The sequence below is a fragment of the Fundulus heteroclitus genome, chromosome 15, assembly GCF_011125445.2.
Source record: "Fundulus heteroclitus isolate FHET01 chromosome 15, MU-UCD_Fhet_4.1, whole genome shotgun sequence".
Lineage (NCBI taxonomy): Eukaryota > Metazoa > Chordata > Actinopteri > Cyprinodontiformes > Fundulidae > Fundulus > Fundulus heteroclitus.
Window position 1 is genome coordinate 2,749,207 of NC_046375.1, and position 22,198 is coordinate 2,771,404.

The 22,198-nt window shown below is 39.5% G+C and overlaps 1 protein-coding gene across 1 annotated transcript in view; it reads right to left on the bottom strand.

The window, feature by feature from the left end:
* Positions 1 to 3,449: 3,449 nt before the first annotated feature.
* Positions 3,450 to 22,198, bottom strand: part of LOC105938917 (exostosin-1a) — a 121,668-nt gene continuing 102,919 nt past the window's right edge. The window contains exons 8-11 of the mRNA XM_036147587.1: positions 20,426 to 20,515; positions 13,459 to 13,619; positions 10,438 to 10,609; positions 3,450 to 4,422 (exon numbers count right to left, since the gene is read on the bottom strand). Of these exons, the coding sequence (XP_036003480.1) occupies positions 4,237 to 4,422; positions 10,438 to 10,609; positions 13,459 to 13,619; positions 20,426 to 20,515 (609 nt within the window). The 3' untranslated portion in view covers positions 3,450 to 4,236. The remainder of the gene's footprint in view (positions 4,423 to 10,437; positions 10,610 to 13,458; positions 13,620 to 20,425; positions 20,516 to 22,198) is intronic.

Below are 22,198 nucleotides of genomic sequence, written 5' to 3' on the forward strand. Positions count from 1 at the left end.
GTTTACATCCCACCACAAGCCTGCAAATAACAGGCTGAAAAGCAGCTCGCTGAACTACAGAAAAAATACCCAAAGTCTTTTTAATCTTTGTTGTTAGGGGGTTTAACTGCTCAAACCTCTCTGGTGAACTGCTAAAGTACAACATCCAGGACAACGGTGAGTCTGCATACAGATTGCAGACAGAAGGTGGATCGGCTGATCTTCTGGTGCAGGCAGAACCACTTGGAGCTTCACTCACTCAGGAGACTGGAGCTAAAGGTGGACTTCTGGAGAACACCCAGAAGTTTGTTTCATCTCCTTCACCTCCATCAGTCAGTCTGTCCTGTGTTCGTCCATCACTGTCCATCCAGGCACAAGCCAGGGTCAAGAAAAAGGCCGCTAACATTTCTGCTGAGCCCACACATCCTGCACACAACCTGTTCAGAACGGCGCCACTGAGTGCTGTTTGCTAAAACCAGCCTCCGTGGAGACAGCTTTCTCACCCAGGTAGACACTAGAAGAAAACAATGAACAGCCTGAGTCAGCTACACTGCTGTGAAAAAAACGAGCATAGATGCACTGTCACAACCTATCTTTCATTACTGTTGACCATAAAACAGCTTTACATACACATCCATTTACATACTGCTCCTTATATCCTTTTATTTCCTCTAAAGTTAATACGTAACGTCTGTACGCCGTAAGCGCTTCAACCCGAGTCAATCTGCACACAATCTTGGCCATTGAAGCAGATTCTGATTCCTGTTCCTGTTTTTCTCCATCTCAAAGTAATTCCAAACGAAATACGAAATAATGTGTGGGTTTTTAATGACAAAATGAGAAAAGGTCTAACATTGCACAACACATTGAACTGCAACTGTTTTTGTGACAGCACGTTGCACAATATCGCAATTTTAAGCAACTGTTTGGATGCAGTATGTACATGATTATAACATTGTATCACGCGTTTACACTGTGTATCTATCAAATATTTAACCAGTTGAATGGACTCTATTGATCCAAGAGTATTTCTGCCATGGTCAATGTAAATAAAGGCTTTAAAATGAGGTTAAATTATAATCCTTACAATTATTGCAATTTTCTGCAACAGCATTGCGATTAAATATTTTCCTGAAATTGTGCAGCTGTTGTAAGTATGAACTTTAAAAGACAGTTGCCTGTTTGACTTTTTTCAGACTATACACTGAATAAAACTGTTTTAATAATTTCTTTAACTCTGCTTGAACCGAGGTTTTATACCGCACAATCGTTAAACTAAGAAATTGCTTGACTTCACCTGTTTGTGATCTGTTCAGGGCTTCTGCGAGCATAGGTTGTTGAGCATACACGTCTCCCTTTTAAGTCTATCGAGTTGTGAAACAGCCTTGAGAAAAAGCCATTTAAAAACCCTCTTTGATATGTTTTACTCAATACTCAAGCAAAAAGTCCCCATTTATCTCAGACATCTCTGATACCCAGAGAGATCCAGATTTCTCTTCTTTACTTAAAAGCTATCTGTGCCTTTCACAATTCCCATGGGCAGATTGTTTTTTTTTTCATCTCTTAGACTTCCTCTTACATCAGCAGATCCATGTTCATGTTCAATAAGTCCAAACGATGAAAAATGAAACGGTTTTACTTACCTCCTGGGGGAACACATGGATGATCACATCCAGTGAATAACGCTGACCCGTATTGATCACAGTGGAGATAAAGCTTTTTTCTTTTTTCTTTTCTAGCTTTGCACTCACAAAGAGAAAGGCCTCTGTGTTGTGTCTTTAAGACAGAGAAACTGTCTATTAATACTATCCGGATTCCCCGTTGACAGTTTTGTGCCGTCAGGAGGCTTTTTATCTTTGCTTCACTGACTCGTTCAGATGGAGGAAATGCAGAAATGGGGAATATGCAAGAGTTTGTGCTTGAGTTGTACAGGTTTATGAGTCACATGCATCACACACAGTCACTTATCAGAGAGAGGGAGAGAGCAAGAGAGAGAGCTTACGTTTGGAGATGTGCTGTGTTAGGATCCGTTTCTTTAAGAGTAATGAATTTTTATCCAGTTTTTTGACAAGTGTGGCTGTTACGTTGTTACAGGAAGCAACCGTTGTCCAGCAAACTGTAATCAAGGAACGGCATTTCCTTTCTGTGATGAAATTGCGTGGTAAGAAAGTACTCAAATCGTCTCGCCTACTAGTGTTGCCTCGATACAAGATTAGAGTGGCTTATGTTACCCTGAGCTATCTCTATAGTTATGCTGCTATAGGCTTAGGCTGCTGGAAGACATCAGGGTCTATTTTTTTTCTTTGCTGAGTTCTCCTACTGTTCTCCAATTTGCATTATTTGTTGTTATTTCAACTTTTAACTTTATGTTTTTTTGTCATTCTTCCTCTTTATAGTGGGTACACCTAGTCTGGCGTTCTGTTAGCCATGGCATCATCCAGGGGAGACAGATCATCCGCTATTACAATATAACATAGAAAGGATTCCTGGGTCAATGTGTCCTTCTGTGCTTTCTCTGTCTCTGCTCTGTCTTCTCTAACCTCCAGTGGGTCGAGGTAGATGGCCGTTCACAGTGAGCCTGGTTCTGGTTCTGCTGGAGGTTTTAACTTCCTATTAAAGGGGAGTTTTCCTCTCCACTGTCGCTTCATGCATGCTCAGTATGAGGGATTGCTGCAAAGCCATCAACAATGCAGACGACTGTCCACTGTGGCTCTACGCTCTTTCAGATGGAGTGAATGCTGCTTGGAGAGACTTGATGCAACCTGCTGGGTTTCCTTAGAGAGGAAACTTTCTGACCAATCTGTCTGGAGGATTTGATTGAATTTGAATTTGTAAAGTGCCTTAAGATGACGTGTTGTGAATTGGCGCTATATAAATAGAATTTAATTGAATCGAATTACTCTGGCATTCATTTCTAATTTTATTTTTGGCCTTTCTGATAAGCTCATTCTCCTTTGCTTTAGAACTAACTTTAGATTAGATTAGCTTGTGTTTTTTATTACTAGAATTTGTGTGTAACTGTCTTTTCCATTTTCATACCCAAAACTGCCCATTGTTGGACAATAAAGGAATTTCTAAGAAAAATACTCCATGCTCAATACCACTTTTGATATCATAGCAACACTTTCTGAAGGCACACGGTTATTTCTGGTTAAGAGCAAAATATATGAGTAATTACAATAAAACAAAGTTAACTTTCTAATTTGGGGAAAAAAACGATAATTAGGGCCTCATATATATAGAAATATATAACTTGACTGTCACTTCCTTGTTTGGCAAAACAGTAGACCGGATAACACTAAGAGGAAGCATGCACCTTTGATACAGTCATACAATTGTTTTTTCAGAATTGCTTATTTAATGTGCCATAGTATTCTTCCATTTGCCTGTTAGATTGCTGTTGATACAAATAAATGTTGTCACTGAAAGAAAAATGAAGGCAAAACACAGGAAAAAAAGTTCACATCTTGTGTTCTTCTATATAAGATCTCTTTATTTAATTTTATTGGTTTCATACAGCGAGCATCTGCTGCCAATAATCTACAATAGTATACAAGTGGCATACTGCCTTCTTCATTCTTTTTGTCCACTTTGAGTGATTTCTGTACACATCAAACCTCAACGCGAGGTAACTCCGGTAATGCTTCTTTTTTTCTAAACATGGTTCATGTGCTGCACAGTATACTTGCTTTCTTCAAACCATGAAACACACACGTTTTGTCTGTGGTCATCAATGTCTAGAATGAGTCTAGGTTTTGGTGGCATGTTTCCCTTCATGCACTCACACAGATTGATCAGTCATAACATCAAAACTGCTGACAGGCGATACGAGTAATGGATCATCTCACTGCATAAAATTGACTGGGAAAGCAAAGAGTGAAAGGTGTTGAATCAGATTATCCTGGTGGAGCAACCACAAATCAAATCTGAGGACACCCTCAGATTGTCCCTCCAGCTGTTTATGCAGAACAGAAACCCACTCCACATAAAACAGATGGGTTTTAATGTTGTGGGTGACCAGGTTATATTTCTCAGGCTTGCACACGTGCTCCGTACCCCGCCATTGATTCTTATTTTTTACATTCTTCCATAAAAACAACCACTTCTTGTGTAAATTGCTGTTTCATATTTTGTATGCAAGTCCTCCTTCTCGTACAATCCCATTCAGCTTCTGTGTTTTTCCCCTCCTGAAACACAAAGTCCAGACTCTCCCACGTTTCCGATAAGCCTCGGTGAATTGCTGTTGGAGCATTGCCTTCAGAGTCTCTCAATGTCTCTGTACTTCTTCCTCAGTATAGAAACTTGGTCCCTGAACAGGACGGGGTCCAACCTCATCTGGGAGTGCACCAAAGGCATGAAACCTAGCCACTGGCTAAAGGCATTCATGCAAGTCTGTCGCTGTGCGAAATGGTCTGGGTCAGCCCAACGCGATGCCTTGGAGCCCTTGGTGGAGGCGATTAAAAAGAGAAGAAAGGGAGAAAGAGAAGTCAATAGTCATATAAACAATGCTTATGTTTTAGATATGGGCTCGAAAATCAAATGTTGCCCAATACACAGGGCTTTGCAAAGTATTCATTTTATGTTGGAGCTGCCAACACAAAGTAGAACCTATGTGCAAAGTAGAAGGAAAATTATTTAGATGTAAACTTTCTCCACATCACCCCCATGCCAGAACATAGTGGTGAAAGCATCATGCTGTGGTGGAGGTTTTTCTTAAGCAGGCGCAGATGAGATGGCCAGAGATCACATGACTGTTACATAACAAAAATGTTCCAAAGTTTTTTGAGTGCAAACTGTTACACTTCTTGTAGAGGCATTATAAGTCATGCTATTTGTTTTAAATGATAATATATCCAATTGGCCTGGGTTAGGATTATTATCCACAATTTCCATGTCTTAATCATAGAAATTGTTGAATATTAACATTTCTTCCATATGTTTTCATTAAGTTGGCATGCTACTTCTCATAAAACAAAAGGCAATCAATCAATGACTGTGGAACTAGCTGGCTATCGCAGCTATAACAGGTTTGCTTGTACACTTTGGGGTGTCCGGTCAAACGGCAAGCACAACGCACCAAATTAAGTAATTTCCCTCTGGGATTAGTAAAGTATGTCTGATTCTGATTCTGATTCTGACCACACACTCACAGATTTCACTTAGGAACATTCAGGTGTCAGACAGGAAATCTCACTGAAGCTCTCGAGATTAAATGTGAGTCAGAGTAAATAAAATATGTCTGATGAGGAAGAGCAATGGCGACGGTTTGTGAACTAATTTTAACAGAGAAAAAAACATTACAAAAAGAATAGGCATTGGTTAAGGGAGTGTAGTTGTCGTCAGGGTTTCCTTCACCTTGATTTCTGATTGACTACATGTCCCATACAGCAGGCTGTGTACTCGTTTGCCCTCGGGGAACACCCCATACGGTAGGATATTGGGCCAAGAAAATCCAACATTTTGAATATCCTCGATTTAAAGTTTGGAGCAGTTCTGATGTGCTTCTGGGCGAACCATAAAGGTTTGCTTCTAAATCTCTCCATAAGGTGCCGGTTTGTTAGGTGTTCATCCTACTGCTCACAGATAAGATTTCTCCTGATTTCCTCCTCGTCACTGGATGAATCTCAATATAAACGGAACTTGAATATGAGCTGCACAGTTTTCTTTAAGGTCCTAGCTTGCAAAAATGCCATCACTCTGTCATTTATCAGTTTCTTCACTGCCTTGTGCCTACTTTCTTACATTTTTACATATTTCTAGTTTTTGGTGGTGCAAAATTTATAGAACTAGCATGAGGTACAAGAATGAATATGAAAAGTTGTCCAAAATGATAATATATGCCACTCAATGTCTTCTATTTTATTCCCAAACGTGATACTATCCTGGTCCTTTTGCTTTATAGTCTACTTGTGATAGATTGGCAGCAGGGGAGGAGTTTGAGGGTCGAGACCCACAGTGTGAGATGGTGCAGCTGAGGGGAAGGTAGAGGGCAGCAGACCTTTTGATCAGCTTGGGCCCTGGGATGAGGAGATTGATCCCGTGGCAGCAAAAGCTGCTGGAGGTCAGGTAGGATAATTCAACTACGAAAAAAAAATCAAGTCACAGATGTGGTTTGGCTTTAGAATCAACATTTTCTCTGAAAACACAGATTTCCTCATTTGTGGCCGCCGTGTTAATTTATTTATGTTGTTGTTGATGGTCAAAGTTTCCCAAACATTTCAGCTACTTCAACCTTCTTGATGCTAAATGTCTTGCCTCTGTTGCTTGAAGCAAAGTCACAAATCAACAGTTGAGAGGAGGAGGGGGGGCAGGAAAAGTGAAATGAGTGAAGTCAGGGGTAAATCTTGTGTTTGCTGTGCTGCCTCCACAATTAAGACATTAATCACCGAGTTCATACTGCAGAGTCATCGTCCTGCCTGTGGCCAGGCCATCAATCAGAACCTGACATTGAGCCGGCCACGTGAACACACACACACCTTCACACACACAAACGGCACATGTTGGGCTCTCCCATAGTGAAGGCCAGGACACTTTTAACCTGAAAAAACTATCTGCAGCCGCTTGAGGCAGCTGGGTCTGCTTTCATGTTGTTCTCTTTCTACAAAGATGGGAATCGACTGCTGTTAATCGCTACAAAGGTGCTGGCAAAAGGTCCCGACCCACACTCCTCCAACGGCGCATTCATCTTTAATGAATAATGGCTGTGTGCTTAAAAACTGAGTAAAACTCAAAATTCTGCTTGCACACAAAAGCACTGGGAAATAGCAGTGTCTGCATTTTCCTTTTTAAAATGTAATATTCACTGTGAAAATGTTGGAGGATTTGGCTTTGAACCACTAAACTAATATTTTGCTGTATAACTACTGTTACTGAGAACGGCTTTACGTCTGTGTTGCATGGGGTCGACAGATCTTCAGCACCTCTGAGCAGGTTTTCCAGTCCAGGACGATTGTATAACGTACCACAATTTGTCTGCATTTCTTGGTTTTGATTCAGAAACTGGATATTTGGTGTAACCCCACAAGTCTTCTATGGGCATTGGGCTGACAACTCCATAACGTTAATGTCGTTGGTCTCAACAAGGTACTGCTGACTCGAAGGAGCTATAAATACTGACACCTTGTGGCTCAAATCGGTACAACCGCAATCACAACAGTCTAATATGCCGTTTTTAAACGGAGTGTTGCTGTTGTGAATTTTTACTAACACAGGACATGAATATGATGTTGTGTTCTGTTTTATTTCTGGACTGCTTCTTCTACTGGCTTCCATGTTAGCAGGCTGCTGCTCTTTTTCAAAGATAAAATACTAAATGCTGCGCTCTGCGTTGGGAACCCTGGGAACTCCTACATGATTGGCTCAGGAACCAGGAAGTAAACACAGGCTACACTCTGAACCGAAGTAGTTCTGGACTGGACCGTACCTCTAGGTTTGAAAGGAGAAAAAAGTGACCAAGACATCGTTGATGGAGAGAACTGATTGTTTATAGGGAATGTTACTTCCATCCCAGGTGACAAATGAGAATGATTTAGGTTGATTTTACAGTAAATATCTTATTTACAGCTCCTTTAATGGTGTTTGGGGTTGTTTTGTAGAAACACCCATTTCAATGCTTTTTCATAAGGTGACAAGACTTTTTAAAGTATTTAGATCTTTCACGCTGATCCACAATCCCTGGCACATAATAAATAGTTCTAATGAAATACTAACATAAACATCCCCATATCATGATGCCTCAGCCACCGTGCTTTACAGTGTATGTTTGCTTTAATTCAGTGTTTAGGGGATCCTCTGACAAACCGTCTCTAGCCTTTGAACCTTCCACTAAAATCTGTTTGGCCTTCCTCTGTCCACAAAATGTAATCCATTTGTCTTGATGTGAGTCAGTGTGTTCTTTGTCAAATTGTAACCTCCTCCGTGGTTAAAATTGATGGAGCAGTCCATCATTTTATTCTTCTTGTGCAGATCTTTCTGTTTTCTAACCTAGTTTCCAGAGAGGAACACGCTACAACCAGAATGTGCATCATCGGTGTCCGTCATTCTTAACCGCCTGTTTTTACAGTCAGCAGATTTCATCGCTGACTGAACTCCAGGTTAATATTATTTTGAACATACCACTTCCAGTTTATTCATTTTCCATGACTCTACAACTATTGGTACATTACTTTTTCATGCAAAAATCTAATTTCTACCAAACACATCGAAGGAGCTGGTTATGGATGTTGGACTCACTCAATGCTTTGAAAACAAACGTATCTTATTTAACATTTTCTTAACTTGTTTTCGCTAACTATTTAACTAAGGACATTATGGACAACCCTTAGCATCCTCTTCATCAGACTGTTGTACAACAACAGAGTGTCTTCAGTCAGAGACCTCTCCAGATCAGCTGTAAGTACAGGAGATCCTTCATGCCTGCAGTCATCACCATCTACAACATCTTGTTGAAGAAACCTCTGTAACACGAGTTACACCAGCATTTATTTTCCTTTTGGGGATAATGAGGTTTTTGAATTGAACTGACTTTCCCACAATGCTCTTCTGGACAGATCTACAGAAGTATGTACAGTTCTGGCGGATGGATTTATTCAAATTTAAAACTGTACCTGAGTTTATCAGTAGCACTTAAAAAGCAGAAGAGGACATTTTTCTGAAGAACTTGTTTAGTCATATATAAAGTATCCTGTTTCTGACTCAATCTGTGGCTGACTCACTTTGATCTTTAAAATCAGTCTTTATGCTTTCTTAGGCCTGCAGGTAGTTTTCACTTCAGGCACCAGATGCTTTGCAACAGACCTTACTGTATGATGGTCTGGCAATATCAGAATTATAGAGGTCAATACATTTGCTGTTCAGTATACTATTTTGTGATAATCCTTGAACTGATACTGTTTTCATAAATCGTCACCTTATTCTTGATCCAGTGAAACTTTTGGTCTTTCATCTTAACATTTTTCCACAGTAATTTGTTTCTGATATCCTGCAAACAAAACATTCTTTCTTACTGAATTTTGCAGGTTCTGTCTGTGCCTGCTACACTCCAAAGACTTTCAAAATCATTTTGTTAACCTGGTTCCTCTTAATTGAACTTAAGTGTTAAATTGAGCATGAAAGGTTGACTAAGGGCAAAAGATATCAGCAGTTTGACATTCTGAGAGGAAAAACGTTGCTTCTGCAGCACCCAGTATCTCATTTTAACACAGTTGTATGGTAAAATAAATGTTTAATTCATATTTTTTGACAGTCCAACTCCCATAAAAGCTGTTTTTTCAAAGCAGTGGGTTCTGAAGAAAGATGATGTTATTGGATGTTTTTCAAGATGGTGATTCAAGTCTAAAATTGAGATGTGGGTATCTGCATGGTCCTCTGGAACAGATGTCAAGAAATCAGATCTTCACTAAAAAAGATTATTTCTAATTTAGTTAAAGGAGTTAAACCAAAATTACACCGATTTATTACACACAGACTATCTTTCAAGAGTAGTTATCCCTGTTGTTTGTGGAAGATTTTCCTTGAAAATGTTTCCCTTAACTCAACTTTCAGTTATGGTTGACCGCCCAAATGACGCTTTGTGCATTTCCCTCCTTGTGAAGGGGGACAATGACTGAAAAGCTGTCAAGGCAACAATCCTTCCTGGGACTGTGTTATCCATAGCATGGCTGAAACTTAACATTCCTGTATTAAAATACATTTTTATAGATTTGATGCAATCTTGGTTTCATAGAAACTGACATTTAAGATTTGATCAGCTGTAAGCCATAATCAAAATTAACAGACCTATGTGTAATAAAGAGAGATTCACTGAACAGCAGACACAATTTCATTTTTTGGATTTTTCAATTTTCATTGCTATCAACAATTCTGTTATTATATAATTAGGTGGTTTGAAGTGGAAGAAGTTATGGTTTTAATCTAATTAAAAATATTTTTGTTCTTACAGAAAACAACCCTAATCCAGATGACATCCACTCAAAGAACTCTGGAAGTTATTTGAATAGTTTTTAACAAATTGGTAGATTACTGTCACCTTGTGGTCATATTAGCAGAGCGCTATGTACATGCAGGTGTCTGTACTGGCCGCTGATCAAAATAAATCATTTGTAAACTCAAATTTCTCTCAATTAAGAAACATTAAATGGGTTTTCATCCCTGCCAGTATAAATTTACTAAATTACTAAATTTATTACTCTAATGATACTTAAGGTTATATGCAACCAGAAAACTACCACTACTATGCTTATTTAGGGATTTATTTTCTGTTATGAAGATAATTGGTTAAAAACATAGATCTTTAAAAGGAAAAAAGTTTAGCGGTTAAAACACACTATGATGTATTTTGTCACACAAACTGAATCCTGTAGTGAATTTGCCAGTCCACCTTTATGGACCTCCCAGCGGCAGAGCTGATGAATGGACATATTATAAGTGGTTACATGTCTAAGTGTGAAACCCTGTTACCTGGCCCATCATGGTCTCCTTGTACTGCTTCTTCTGTGTGACTTTGATCGGAGGCTGCTTTGTGACGGCTGAAACCAGGAAGTTCATCAGGATGTCCTCACAGTTAGCCATGTGGTCCACCATGGTCAGCAGGCTGGCTGGGATGTAGTGAGTGAACAGGTAGTGGTAGTATCTGATACAAAGCACAAAGCAAAGCGGTAGATGAGGTTCAGCACACTGGATTCAGCTTCCGTTCTGCTCCTATACTCAGAGCTGTTGTGTTGCGCGCTCTCAGCATGGGAGCACTAGATCACTGTCAGGTCTTTTACCTCCCTGCCAAGGTCTGCAGTCACTTGCTCTTACACACATACAGCCCCTCTAATTCGTGTTGTCTGCTTTTGTTGGCATTTGAGAGTCCAAATAAAAGGACTAAAGAGGTGCATTCAGCACCCAAACAATGGAGCGAAGAGAAAGCCATTTATCTGCGTGACAAGACGCCTGAAATCCCTTTTGGAGAGGAACACACTCCGCTGTTCAATTTACCGCTCTGCTACATACTTGAGATTACTATTCTTTAATTTCATTTTTAGCATTGTACTTTGGACAAACACGTGGAGATAACAGAGTAGCACAGAAAGCTATATTGTTTCGTATCCTTCTCGAGCGAAGAAAAGGAGCAAAATGAGCTCAGCGAATGAAGACCCGATGTGGTTGGATGCTGCGTAAGGTGGATTTTTTTTTTCTTTTAAAGGTTGGGCATGTAGCCCATGTAGAACAATCGCAATCCAACGTGCCAGCAGCAATGAAACACAATTTATTGCAAACAATGGACAGCTTGTCTATTTGCATAGCCATTCTACTGCTGAGAGCCTTTTACACGACTGCAAAATGGTCAGTCTGTTGCTCCAAATCTAAAGTGTGGTGCGCTGTCTCAGTCAAGCTCCACGGGTTCCTGGGACCTGCTGTACCGATTCACGCTTGCGTCGGTCTCGTCTTCTGGAGGGGGAATCTGTTGGATTATGTAGTTCACCTCAAAAGGATCCAAGTTTGCAACTTCAAAAAGTTGTACCCCCATTTGGTACCTAGAGGAACTGGTCGTATCTGATAGGTTGCTCTTTCTTTCTTCCCTACATGCCTTTAAACCATTTGCCCCATGTACCTAAACAATGACACACCAGCACATTTTTCTTGGTTATCAAGTAATTTTCTGAGCTGTAGAGCTAGTCATGAAATATTTTTATATCACAAAACATTTAAATGCATATTAGTTTCTAGAAGTGCTCTTTTTCCATTTATTTTGTGTCTGAACCTGGTTTGGATCGGTCGATTCTTCCAAAGACCTGAAGGATTATGATCTCTGTTCAAACAACGATAATTCTAAGCAACCTCTGAGATGTAGATTAAAGGGTATGCGACGGATATAAACACGGCTCCATCTACCATAAGCAGATTGTAACAAATTACTTGTCCGAACTGCGGTCCCGGGGCCATTTGCAACCCTTGATGTGATTTGGCCCACCAGTCCGGGCAGTTTGAGAAGATGGAAACTTTTTAAAAATGTTTTAGGACTCTCTAGAGAAATCTTAAGCCAGGCTTTTTAATCAACCATGTTTTGTGCTTTCATTTAATTGTTTAAGAAAATAGCACCAAACGCTATTGGGCACAGCTATTTATTAAACCTTGCTAAGTACAGCAAGCTCTTTTTGAATAATTACCGGAAAAATATATACATGGTAGCATGCTAGTGCTTTCAATCTAGCGTTTTTGGCCCACGGGGAAAATGTTTGGCTAATGCTGCTCTAAATCATCAGCTGTCTTACAGGTACAAAACATCCTGCTGGCAGACCGCGTTGATGCATGGTTGGTAAGCAACATCTCAGGACGGACGACTTCTTCATGCCAAAGCTGTTCTGGCATGAAGCAACTAGAATTACAGGAGTATAGAGAGGAAAGGAGCGAACGAGCAGCAAAGCTAAAGATTCCACAAAGTAATACAATAATGTAATAATAGACGAACAGTATGGACTTATTATTTTAGCCATCATCATTTGAGCTATGTATTGTAATGACAATGGAAGAGACAATGATAAGTAATAAATTCATCATTCTTTTGATCAAAAATATTTGCCTCCATAATGAAATCAGTGAAAAGACACTTTTGTAGATTTTAAGTTGGTATGTGGTGTGTGGCTTCTTATCTGTGCAGAATTAAATGGTTAATGTTAAGCAATCTGGATTGTATTTTGAATAATTGTCATTTAAAATTGCAACACTTTCTTTAAAACCTCCATTTGTCCAAACAAAAACGAAACAAAAAAAAAATTATTCACAAGTTCAGGGAGTACTTTACAATTAAACCTGCATAAAAAAATACTTGATATATAGACTGGTCTAATCTGGTTATTGACCAATGGGAGACTCGAGTTCTCATATCGTATCATATTTGTGTTACAGACAGAAAAAAAGAAACAAATGTTGAAAAATGTGTTGCTCAGTCATTCAGTTTTTATGACGTTCTCAAGGACTAACAGTTGGAAAGTCAAGCTACCAAATTTTTTTTGTTGTTGTAACAAAGTATATATGATGTTTCCCATTTTGTTGAGTGAGTCAATAAACCTCTTTAGAAATAATAATAATGAGATGTATGTACTGTTTTGTTATTTAAACAGGAAAAAAATATTGTTGGATGTTGATGAGTTCTTCTGTTTAGGAAATAAAAATGATAGGAGCTTTAAGAAATGAAAGGCTGAAGTTAAATAATTGTGTTGTTACTCGGTGGCAGCATAGATGTAACTTTTTCTCCTATAGTAAAAAGGTTTAGATGAGAAAAATTCAAATTGTCAAATATATACACTAATGTGGCTGTTAGGGCACTGAATCACACGGATAGCTGTTCCATTGTATCTTATCGCATTTCTTGTTGTTCTCTGGTCATATTTATAGAAGCAAACCCTGAGCAAAAGGAAGCAGGGACGGATTCTGAGAATAAAAACAAATGCAAGGCTTTTGCTGGCCAGCTGGAAGTCATTCGTGGCTTTGTACCTGTGGTAAAAAGCTGCTCCTGTAAGTACCATGGAGTAGTCATTAGTCCACTTGGAGGTGTAGCCCCAGCGTGATCTGGAGCTGTCCCAGTAGTGGCTCCTTGCTGGATAACCGACAATCCGCTCGGGAAAACTCTGCCATACAATAAAAGCAAAGTCCACCTGGGGAAGCAGAAAGGGAAAGAAAGGGTGGAAATACAAGAAAATTGAGCACAAATGGAAAACACAGCAGTTGTTTTTTTTTTTTCTTTAAGCACTTTAGCTTTGCACAGTTTAAGAACTGGAGCCAGCTGTCAACAGAAATGCAATGTAATGATTTCCCTCGCCAAGAATTTATTGTAGCTTTTAATGTAGCTTTGCCTCTAGAGGTTACTAAATTGGAGCATATTTGTGAAGTGGAAGGAAATTGTGGTGCTTTTCCATCCGGCCTCCCAAAGTGAGTCGTTTACAGAACCAACTTTCACTGTAGTCTTAGCTGCAAATCTTTCTGGTCATGTCTCTCCTAGACATCTAGACACTTTTGTCCATTGTTCTTTGCAAAAAAGCTGCAGCTCAGTCTGAATGGATGCAGATTATCCGTGAACATCCATTTTTAAGTCCCACCACTGTTTTTCTGTTGGATTTAGGTCTGGACTTTGATTGAGGCATTCTAACACAGAAAGGTGTTTTGTCCTGAATGATTGCTTTATTGCTCTGGCTGGATGTTTAGGGTAGCTGTCCTGCAGGAAGCAGCACCTCCACCCTGGTCTCCAATCTTTTGCAGCCTCCAACTTCTTGCAGGATTGCCCTGTATTTAGCTCCATCTATCTTGCCATCAACCTTGGTCTGCTTCATTGTCCCGGCTGAAGAACACTTCCCCCATAGCATCATACTGCCACCGCCATATTTAACAGTGTGGATTGTGCAACATTAATTTGCTAGCACACAGTATTCAGAGGAGGTCCTCCATAAAGATGGAAAGCTAAGGAACACAAGCACATCAAGAAAACACCTTAAACCTGTGGATACCCTAACTGGGCCTATGTTAAAGCATCCAAAATAAAAAAAAACAAACACTTAGTCCATTGAAGGATAAAAGAATAAGAGGGGAAGGAATGTTTTTATTTCATTTGTTGCTGGAGTATCCAAGAAACTAATTAGGACATTTTCCAAATCAGTATCCCAGTGCTTTTTAAACCCAACAACTCTTTCAGACAGAGACTGCTCCGTCCCAAGGATTAAACACCCAAACGAGAGGTCAGTGGTGTGGCAGACACAGTAAAGTGCAGGAAGGAATGCTCTGACCTCCGCATCGGAGAAACTAAACAGCAGCTACACAAATCGATGGCCAAACACAGAAACCCCTTGGGTCAAGGCTTGGTTCATTTACATGTGAAAGACAAGGGACACTCGTCTGAAGACAGCACTGTACGTATTTTGGACCGGGCATCAGAATCAGAAATGACTTCATTAGCCAGACAGGTTCGTCGAGAGAGGAGTGAAAGAAGCTTTCTGGGTTAAACAGTATAAACTGACACGAAACGGAGGAGACAATCTCAGGTTTAATCTTTCTAACGTTCAGCTTTCCACTCCTGCAGACATGTAAATGGTAAATAGCTTGTGCTTTTAGCGCTTTATCAAGTCCAGAGGACCCCAAAGTGCTTCACTCTAAATGCATGCATTCACACACTGACGGTGGTGAGTTACGGATGTAGACACAGCTGCCCTGGGGTGGACTGACATAAGCGAGGTTGCTATACATCAGTACCACCAGGCCCTCTGACCACCAGCAGGGGAAGTGTCTTGCCCAAGGACACAACAACGGTTTTGGTCGGGGCGTGAAGTCGAACAGGACGGACTGCCTAGCTCCTGCGCCACTGTTGCCCTGCGACCTAAACTCACAACATCGTTAGGGACAGATCTGGGTTGTCAAGCAACAACCACCCGAACATTGAGCTAAACAGAGGATAGAGCCCGTTACATGGTTTCCTAATTGTCCCATTAGTGACTTTACTGACCCTATCAGTTTTGATTGTTCTACAACGTATAAGCATATTACGTCCAGGCACGTTACGACACAAAGAACCTTTTTGGATGGGAGGCAAAATGTTTTCAGGAAACAAGAGAAGTCCTGTTGCCGCCTTCTCATAGTTTTTGTTTTGTATTTTCTTCTGCACAAAACTGAGGTCCTGGAAGCGGTACCAGTACTATGCAGTTTAACTCTAAGTCTTTAGGTTTAATGTCCTTAATTGTAATTTGCAAAGCACCAAATCCTATTAGTTAAACAGGTGACCATGTGGAGAGGTCAAATACATCGAATATAACACAGAATTACAGGTATAAGCGTATGTATTTATGATTATTAACTTGCCTTAATTTTGCCTGTGCACAGGGTCACGCTCATAAATTCAATCAACTGTTAATGAACTGAAAATTTGTGAAATTTACACGTGGTTTGCTAATAGCTGGATTCTTTTCCAGGAGGTGTTTGCCACCTTTGGCGCTGCCTCATGTTGCTTCCTTCACCAGTAAAGAAGACATTTTATTTGGGATTGTCTGGAGCACCTGGTTGTCCTTGAAGGAGCCTGATCCACCTGACAAAGACCCTCTTTTGAATTCCAAAACACCACCGAGACGCGCAGGCAGACACACCAGAGAATAAGGGGATCAGCACATAATGAAACACTTGGCTATACAGACACAGGCACACACACACACGCACACATCACCTCGGGAAGCGGACAGAAAATTAATTACCACAAATGCACAGAAGGAGAGACGGTGTTGGGGAGGAGAGCCCTGAAAGTGGATGTTCTTTAGTGATACCTTGCGGCTTCTGTCATGAATCGTGTGAGCAATTACTGTAAAGCAGCGGCGCTAAGCCGAGAGAAAGGTTGCAGCTGCCGTTCTCCATGCAGCCCCCCGATCAATTGACGTGTGAGCTGTGTGCCTCCACAGTGTGTGCGGTGGGGTCCGTGTGCGGCAAGTGTCTCCACAGCTGCGCTCAGAGGATTAATAATATCCTGCAAATCTAATCTTCCTCCCAGAGATGAAGAGGTAAAGTGGTGCAACGTTGACAGATCACAGAACTTCTTATTTAAGGTTTTAAAACGGACTCACCCAATCGTACGTTTGTTGTTGGAGCATAAAAGTGATAAAAGTTCAACTTTGTGATTGCGTGAGCAAGTGCGTTATACATACTAATAGATTCTACAAGGCCTACATTGATCTTTGGATCAGAGGGTCAATCTAGCAATAGATCTGTTTCAAATCTCTCCTGACATTTGGATTTAATGTGTCCCGTGTTATGAGACAAGACGACGAGAAGGCATCGTAGTCCCTCATACTCCTTCAGTTTTCAGTGTTTTTAGTGCTTTTGAGATATTGTTGCATTGTTTGAGCCTGTGGCACTGAAATAGTTCCAGGCTTTAACTTTCAGGATACAATTTATTGTCATCGTTTCAAACAATGAAAAACTGTTTTGCAGTTCTCGGTAGGCAGTATGACTGTCTGTCACATGGACAACAGATATACTGTGTGTGTATATATAAATAAATAAATATAAATATATATATATATATATATATATATATATATATATATATATATATATATATATATAGTATATATACTATATACTATATATATATATATATATAGTTCTCTAGAATGACAAAGCATGCTTCTCCATCTGAGAATCTGATGGACAAATCTGGGTTTGGTAGAAGCCAGGAGAGCGGTACTTGTCCAACTGTTTTGTGCCAAGTGTGTCATGATCTTGATCATGATGCTGGTCTGATTCTCCATCTGACACACCTGTTCAGCTCCATCCCGTTTCTCATCAACTCTCATCAGATCCACCTGCCCCTCTTACTATATAACCAGCCCTCAGACCAGTTACTAGTGCCAGATTATTACGAGCCACTGCTGAGTCAAATCCAGCGTTTTTTGTCTGCCTGCCTGTGATCTGACTCGCTTATGTCTCCTGATTCTCTGAGCTTGCCTTACCCCTGTCGGACCTGATTACCTGCCAGTTACCGGATCTGTATCTGTGCCCTGACTCTGCCCTCGGATTCTGATTTGGACTGTTTTTGGATTTCTGATCACCCAGCTCTGACTCTCGACCTGCTCTCCGATTACGGACTCTGGTTCATCCCATCAATCATCCTGCCTGCCTCTGTCATTACGGTTCTGACCCATTGATGCCTGTTGAGGATTTCCCTTCTTTTAATGTTGCCTTTCTTATCTGGCTGAATTCTGGGTCCCTGGTTCTGTTCATTACAAAGTGTAAAGTGTGGTGGATGGGGGTTCTAGTGTAGGGCTGTTTTTCAGGAGCAGGGCTTGGACCTATAGTTCCAGTGAAAGGAATCTGAATGCTTCAGCAGACCAAGAAATTTTGGACAACTTCATCCTCCCATGTTTCTGGGAACTGTTTGAAGATGACCCTTTCCTCTTCCAACATTATTGTGCGCTAAAGCACAAAACAAGGTCCATAAAGACATGGATGAGAGAGTTTGGTGTGGATGAACTTGACTGACCGCTAGCCGACAGCACATCTTTGGGATGAATTAGATTGGAAACTGAGAGTCGGGCCAACATCCAACATCAGTGTCTGACCTCACAAGTGCACTTCTGGGAAGGCTGTTTACAAGGTTCTGGAGTGTTTATGGGAACTTCTTTGACCATTCTTCCAGAATGAGTCAAAGAGTTGAAGCTGTTCTAACTGTAAAGGGTGGAGCAACATCATATTAAACCCTATGGATTAATAATCACTTAAATTGACATGCAGTTTAAGGCAGGGGAATGAATACTTTTACCAATATGGTGCATCTTTTTAATATAGGAGCGAATGACAACCATTAATATTTAGCCAACTAAAGTATCTCTACCACCAAATGCAGTTTCAGAATGTGTCCTGTGAAAGAAAGCCTATACAAATCAGCAAAAAGAGAAGAGACTAAACTGTTGTCCTTCAGTCACCCTGAATTTTCAAGTATTAGTATTAGGAAGTAGGAGAATCTGTAAATGTCAAGCTCTACTCTTAAACGTCTTTAGAAACTGTATCACAGTTTTTTTTTTGGTATAAAAATGCAATGTGTTACTTGTTTTATAAAACTTGTTTTATAAAAAATAAAAAAGTGCTAGAGCCACTGGCTTATGGAAAGATGTCCTTTTTGGTTTGTTTTACTAAACGTATGCACTGCTAACATACCAGATCATAGTCCAAGACAGAACATACGAGCGTAATTTGCTCTGGTGAGTTCTTGAGACGATTCAGTGTTTTTTTAAATCAGCCTAAAATGAATGTCAAAGAACCAAAGCATTGGACTTTGTCTCACCCTCTCATTTAAGTAACTGCCGAGACTTTAATCAAAGATGTTCTCTGTGCTTTGACAGTGTAATGATACAGACGCTGAGGTAATGGCTCTAGCAAAACTCCTGACTCCATGGAAGCACTTTGTTTATCATTAAATCTTATTCAGCCGGCTCTTTGGTTTCGTCTTTGAGCTTTAATTGTTGCTTTGCATTCTGTCCTTTTAATTGCTCCATCTTTTTTTTTTCCTTGCTCTTACTTATTTCTTACTCTTTCTTCTCCCTCAACTTTTAGCTTTTCTCCCCACCTATGCACCGCAAGCGGGTAAATTAAAAGAACACAGTAATCTAAAAATGACTAAAGTAGACCTTGCATTTGTAATCAGAAACCAGATTCGTCTTCCTTCTCAGCCCACCTAGATTTATTTCATCATTTCGAGTCGTCTTTTAAATGCAAAGCACTTTTATTCACATCTGGATAGTGGCTGCACTGTTTAGCAGAGCAAGGCAATTCATTTATAATGATCATTATTCATGACTTTGTGTGAACTGCCTGTGCCATTTCAACACTAATCAATGCCGCGTCAAGGCATCACCCCCTTCTCCTACAGGCTGACAAGTAGGTGTGCAGACAGGAAGTGTGATTTCACTAGGGGAGAAAGTGCAGAAATGATGAGGGGAAGAGGCCAAAAAATTGTGTTACTAACGAATTGTCACAGAGTTTCAATTGAAAGTCTCTAGTCAGGATTTCACAGTCTGAATAGATTCTGTGAGGGGATTTAGGAGCGGTTTTATTTTATAATAATGATAATTTGGTCAGGTCTGCAGCCAAATTCACTTGGAAAATGGTTGTAAGGTTTTATATATTTTCTGAAGGTGTTTTTAACTGGAAGTGTAAGTATTTTGTTAATGAATTGTTGTATTTGCTAAAAAAAAAGACTGTGAATTCACTCCTTTTTTGGTTCTGTATTACCACACCTTAGCGGGCAGCAAGTCATAAAACAATAACTTGCAGAGACTGAGAACTTTTGGCTATTATTTCTTAATAATCAAATGGTGCCAAAACTTTGCAATTGTGTTTAATATTAACTTTGTTAATAATTTTGGCCCTTATTAATAGTTATTCATAGCCAAATCCAACCTTTTGTTGCACAACATGGCCATAACATGACATTACCATTTTAAAAACATTTTCTTATTGAATGTATGTGATATTATAATAGGATAATTTGAGTTTTTCCTTAACTAGAAGCTATAATCATAAGAAAATAAATGCCTGGAATATATCACCCTGAGCAAACAGTTGATAAATTTTACTTTTGAATTGAATTACTGGGAAACAAAAGCTTTTGAATGATGTTACAATTTAATTAGATGCATCTGAAAAGCTTTAAGACTATATTTCTGTCATCGGGGTGACAACACTATTTGTACTAATGGGAACTTTACAATGCAGAGATGTTTTGAATGCAATTAACTTTGAATTTATGCTTGATGTTTAGTTTGCTGTTAAGGAGACTTGCTGAAATGTCGTCATACTTTATATATGTAATGACAATAAAGGATGTTTTTATCGCTGAATGTTCAGATGTTGTAATCTGTGCCAACAGCGTGACTGCTTTGCCTCATTTTGTGGATGAAGCATTAGTGTCCCTTATTTTTAAGCAAAAACTCACCTCATTGGTTGAGAGAACAGAGTCCTCATCCAGACTGAGCACGGCGTCGGTGGTGATGATGTCGTGGGGGGAAAAGCGACTGCTCATCGTCTGCAGGGAAAAAGCAACACCATGATACTTTAATATAGTCCAATGGCTCCAAAGGCAAGAAGAAACTGGAAAAAGCTTTGAATTAATTAAACCCTACAGAGACAAAGCAGTTTTAAAGGTCAAGGAAATCTTATTTATTTCATTTTTAAATGAATGTTATTGGTAGCGAGACGTAAAAAATCTGAACTTAATAAACAAATAGTTGTTTCACCCCCAACTGTGGGTCCGTCGATCAGTGAGGCCGCCTAATAGCTTTTGTGTGACTATCAATTCAGCGCCTGACAAAAAGCGTTGGGGACCCTGATCCATCAGCCTAAAGATGGCTGTTGAAGTTATTGACTCGTAATTAGAGCATGAATTATTCAACTGTTTGTTTGGAGAACAAATGAAGGTAAAAAAATATATATATATTTGAGGAAAAGAAAAGGTCTGTTTCCATAAACATGAAAAAAAAAGAAGTTTAGATAACCTTAAGCATTATTTCTGATTACCACAAACATGAATATAGATAGTTAATTTTAAATAATTTTTAACATATAAAAACGTATAGTTCTATTTCATATGTAGTTAATTTAAACATCGAGCAACACAATATGTTAATTTACAACCCGTATGTCTTCACTATGTTTCTTCTAAAAGCTGAGAAGCTTTCAGTTACAGATTTTACATCAGATGTATTTTTTCTAGATCAATCCATCAAACTCTAGTGGAGTACCTTTCAGGTAACTTATTGTAACACCAATTGCTTTTTAAATGTTAAAAAACTGTGGAGAAACAAATGCAACAGAGCTTTTAATTGTTAAACTAAGTAAATTGAACGAACACAAGATGAGATTGTAGAAGTTTAAGAACTTAAAAAAAACTAAAACCAAACCAATACTTTCAACATGATCAAGGGTTCATTGCCAATGTTTGTAAGTTTTGCTGAGAAAAGGTCAGCGCTATTTACTAAAGCATTTAATTATTGGATGTCAGTGCTGATTAAACTGATTAAAACATAAAAAAATAGGCAGGATTGTCTGATAATGTGCTAAACCACGGTGCCAGACTGGAACTACTTTGTTTAATTTGGCAAATATAAATCAAAGCAAACAAAAATCACATGTGGAGTACTTCAAGGCTCCGTCCTCTGGTCACTCATTTCCACATTTATTAGACCCCACCAGCTTCAATTATAAAGTACTACCTCTCCTTCATTATCTATGCTGCATACAACCGTGCACATTTCTGTGTTACTGGGTCAGTAACAGTCACCGAATCCATGTGTCCAAAAATATTCATGAGAAAATGTGTCAGAATTTCCAACTCAATGCAGGAAAGAAAGAAATCATTGTTGCTGGCCCCAAAAATTCAAGATTAGTAGAATCAAAACTGAACAGAGCTAGGCTCCATGGGGCTGAAGATCACAAATCAAGCAAAGAACTAGTAGTGGCCGTAGACTCAGATCTGAACTTTAACAGCTTGCCACTAAATCAGACCAAAACACGGCCTGAATAAAGAGGTAGCTTAGACAAGGAAAGCACAGAAGAATTGGGGCTTGTATTTTAGTTGGTGACATTATTGTAACGTTATTGTCTAAATTGGAAAATAAAGTCAAGCAACTGCAGCACATGAACATATGTTTAAATCCCTACACTGGCTCCCTGTTTAAAAATCACATCTTATCAATGGTCCATAAAGCAC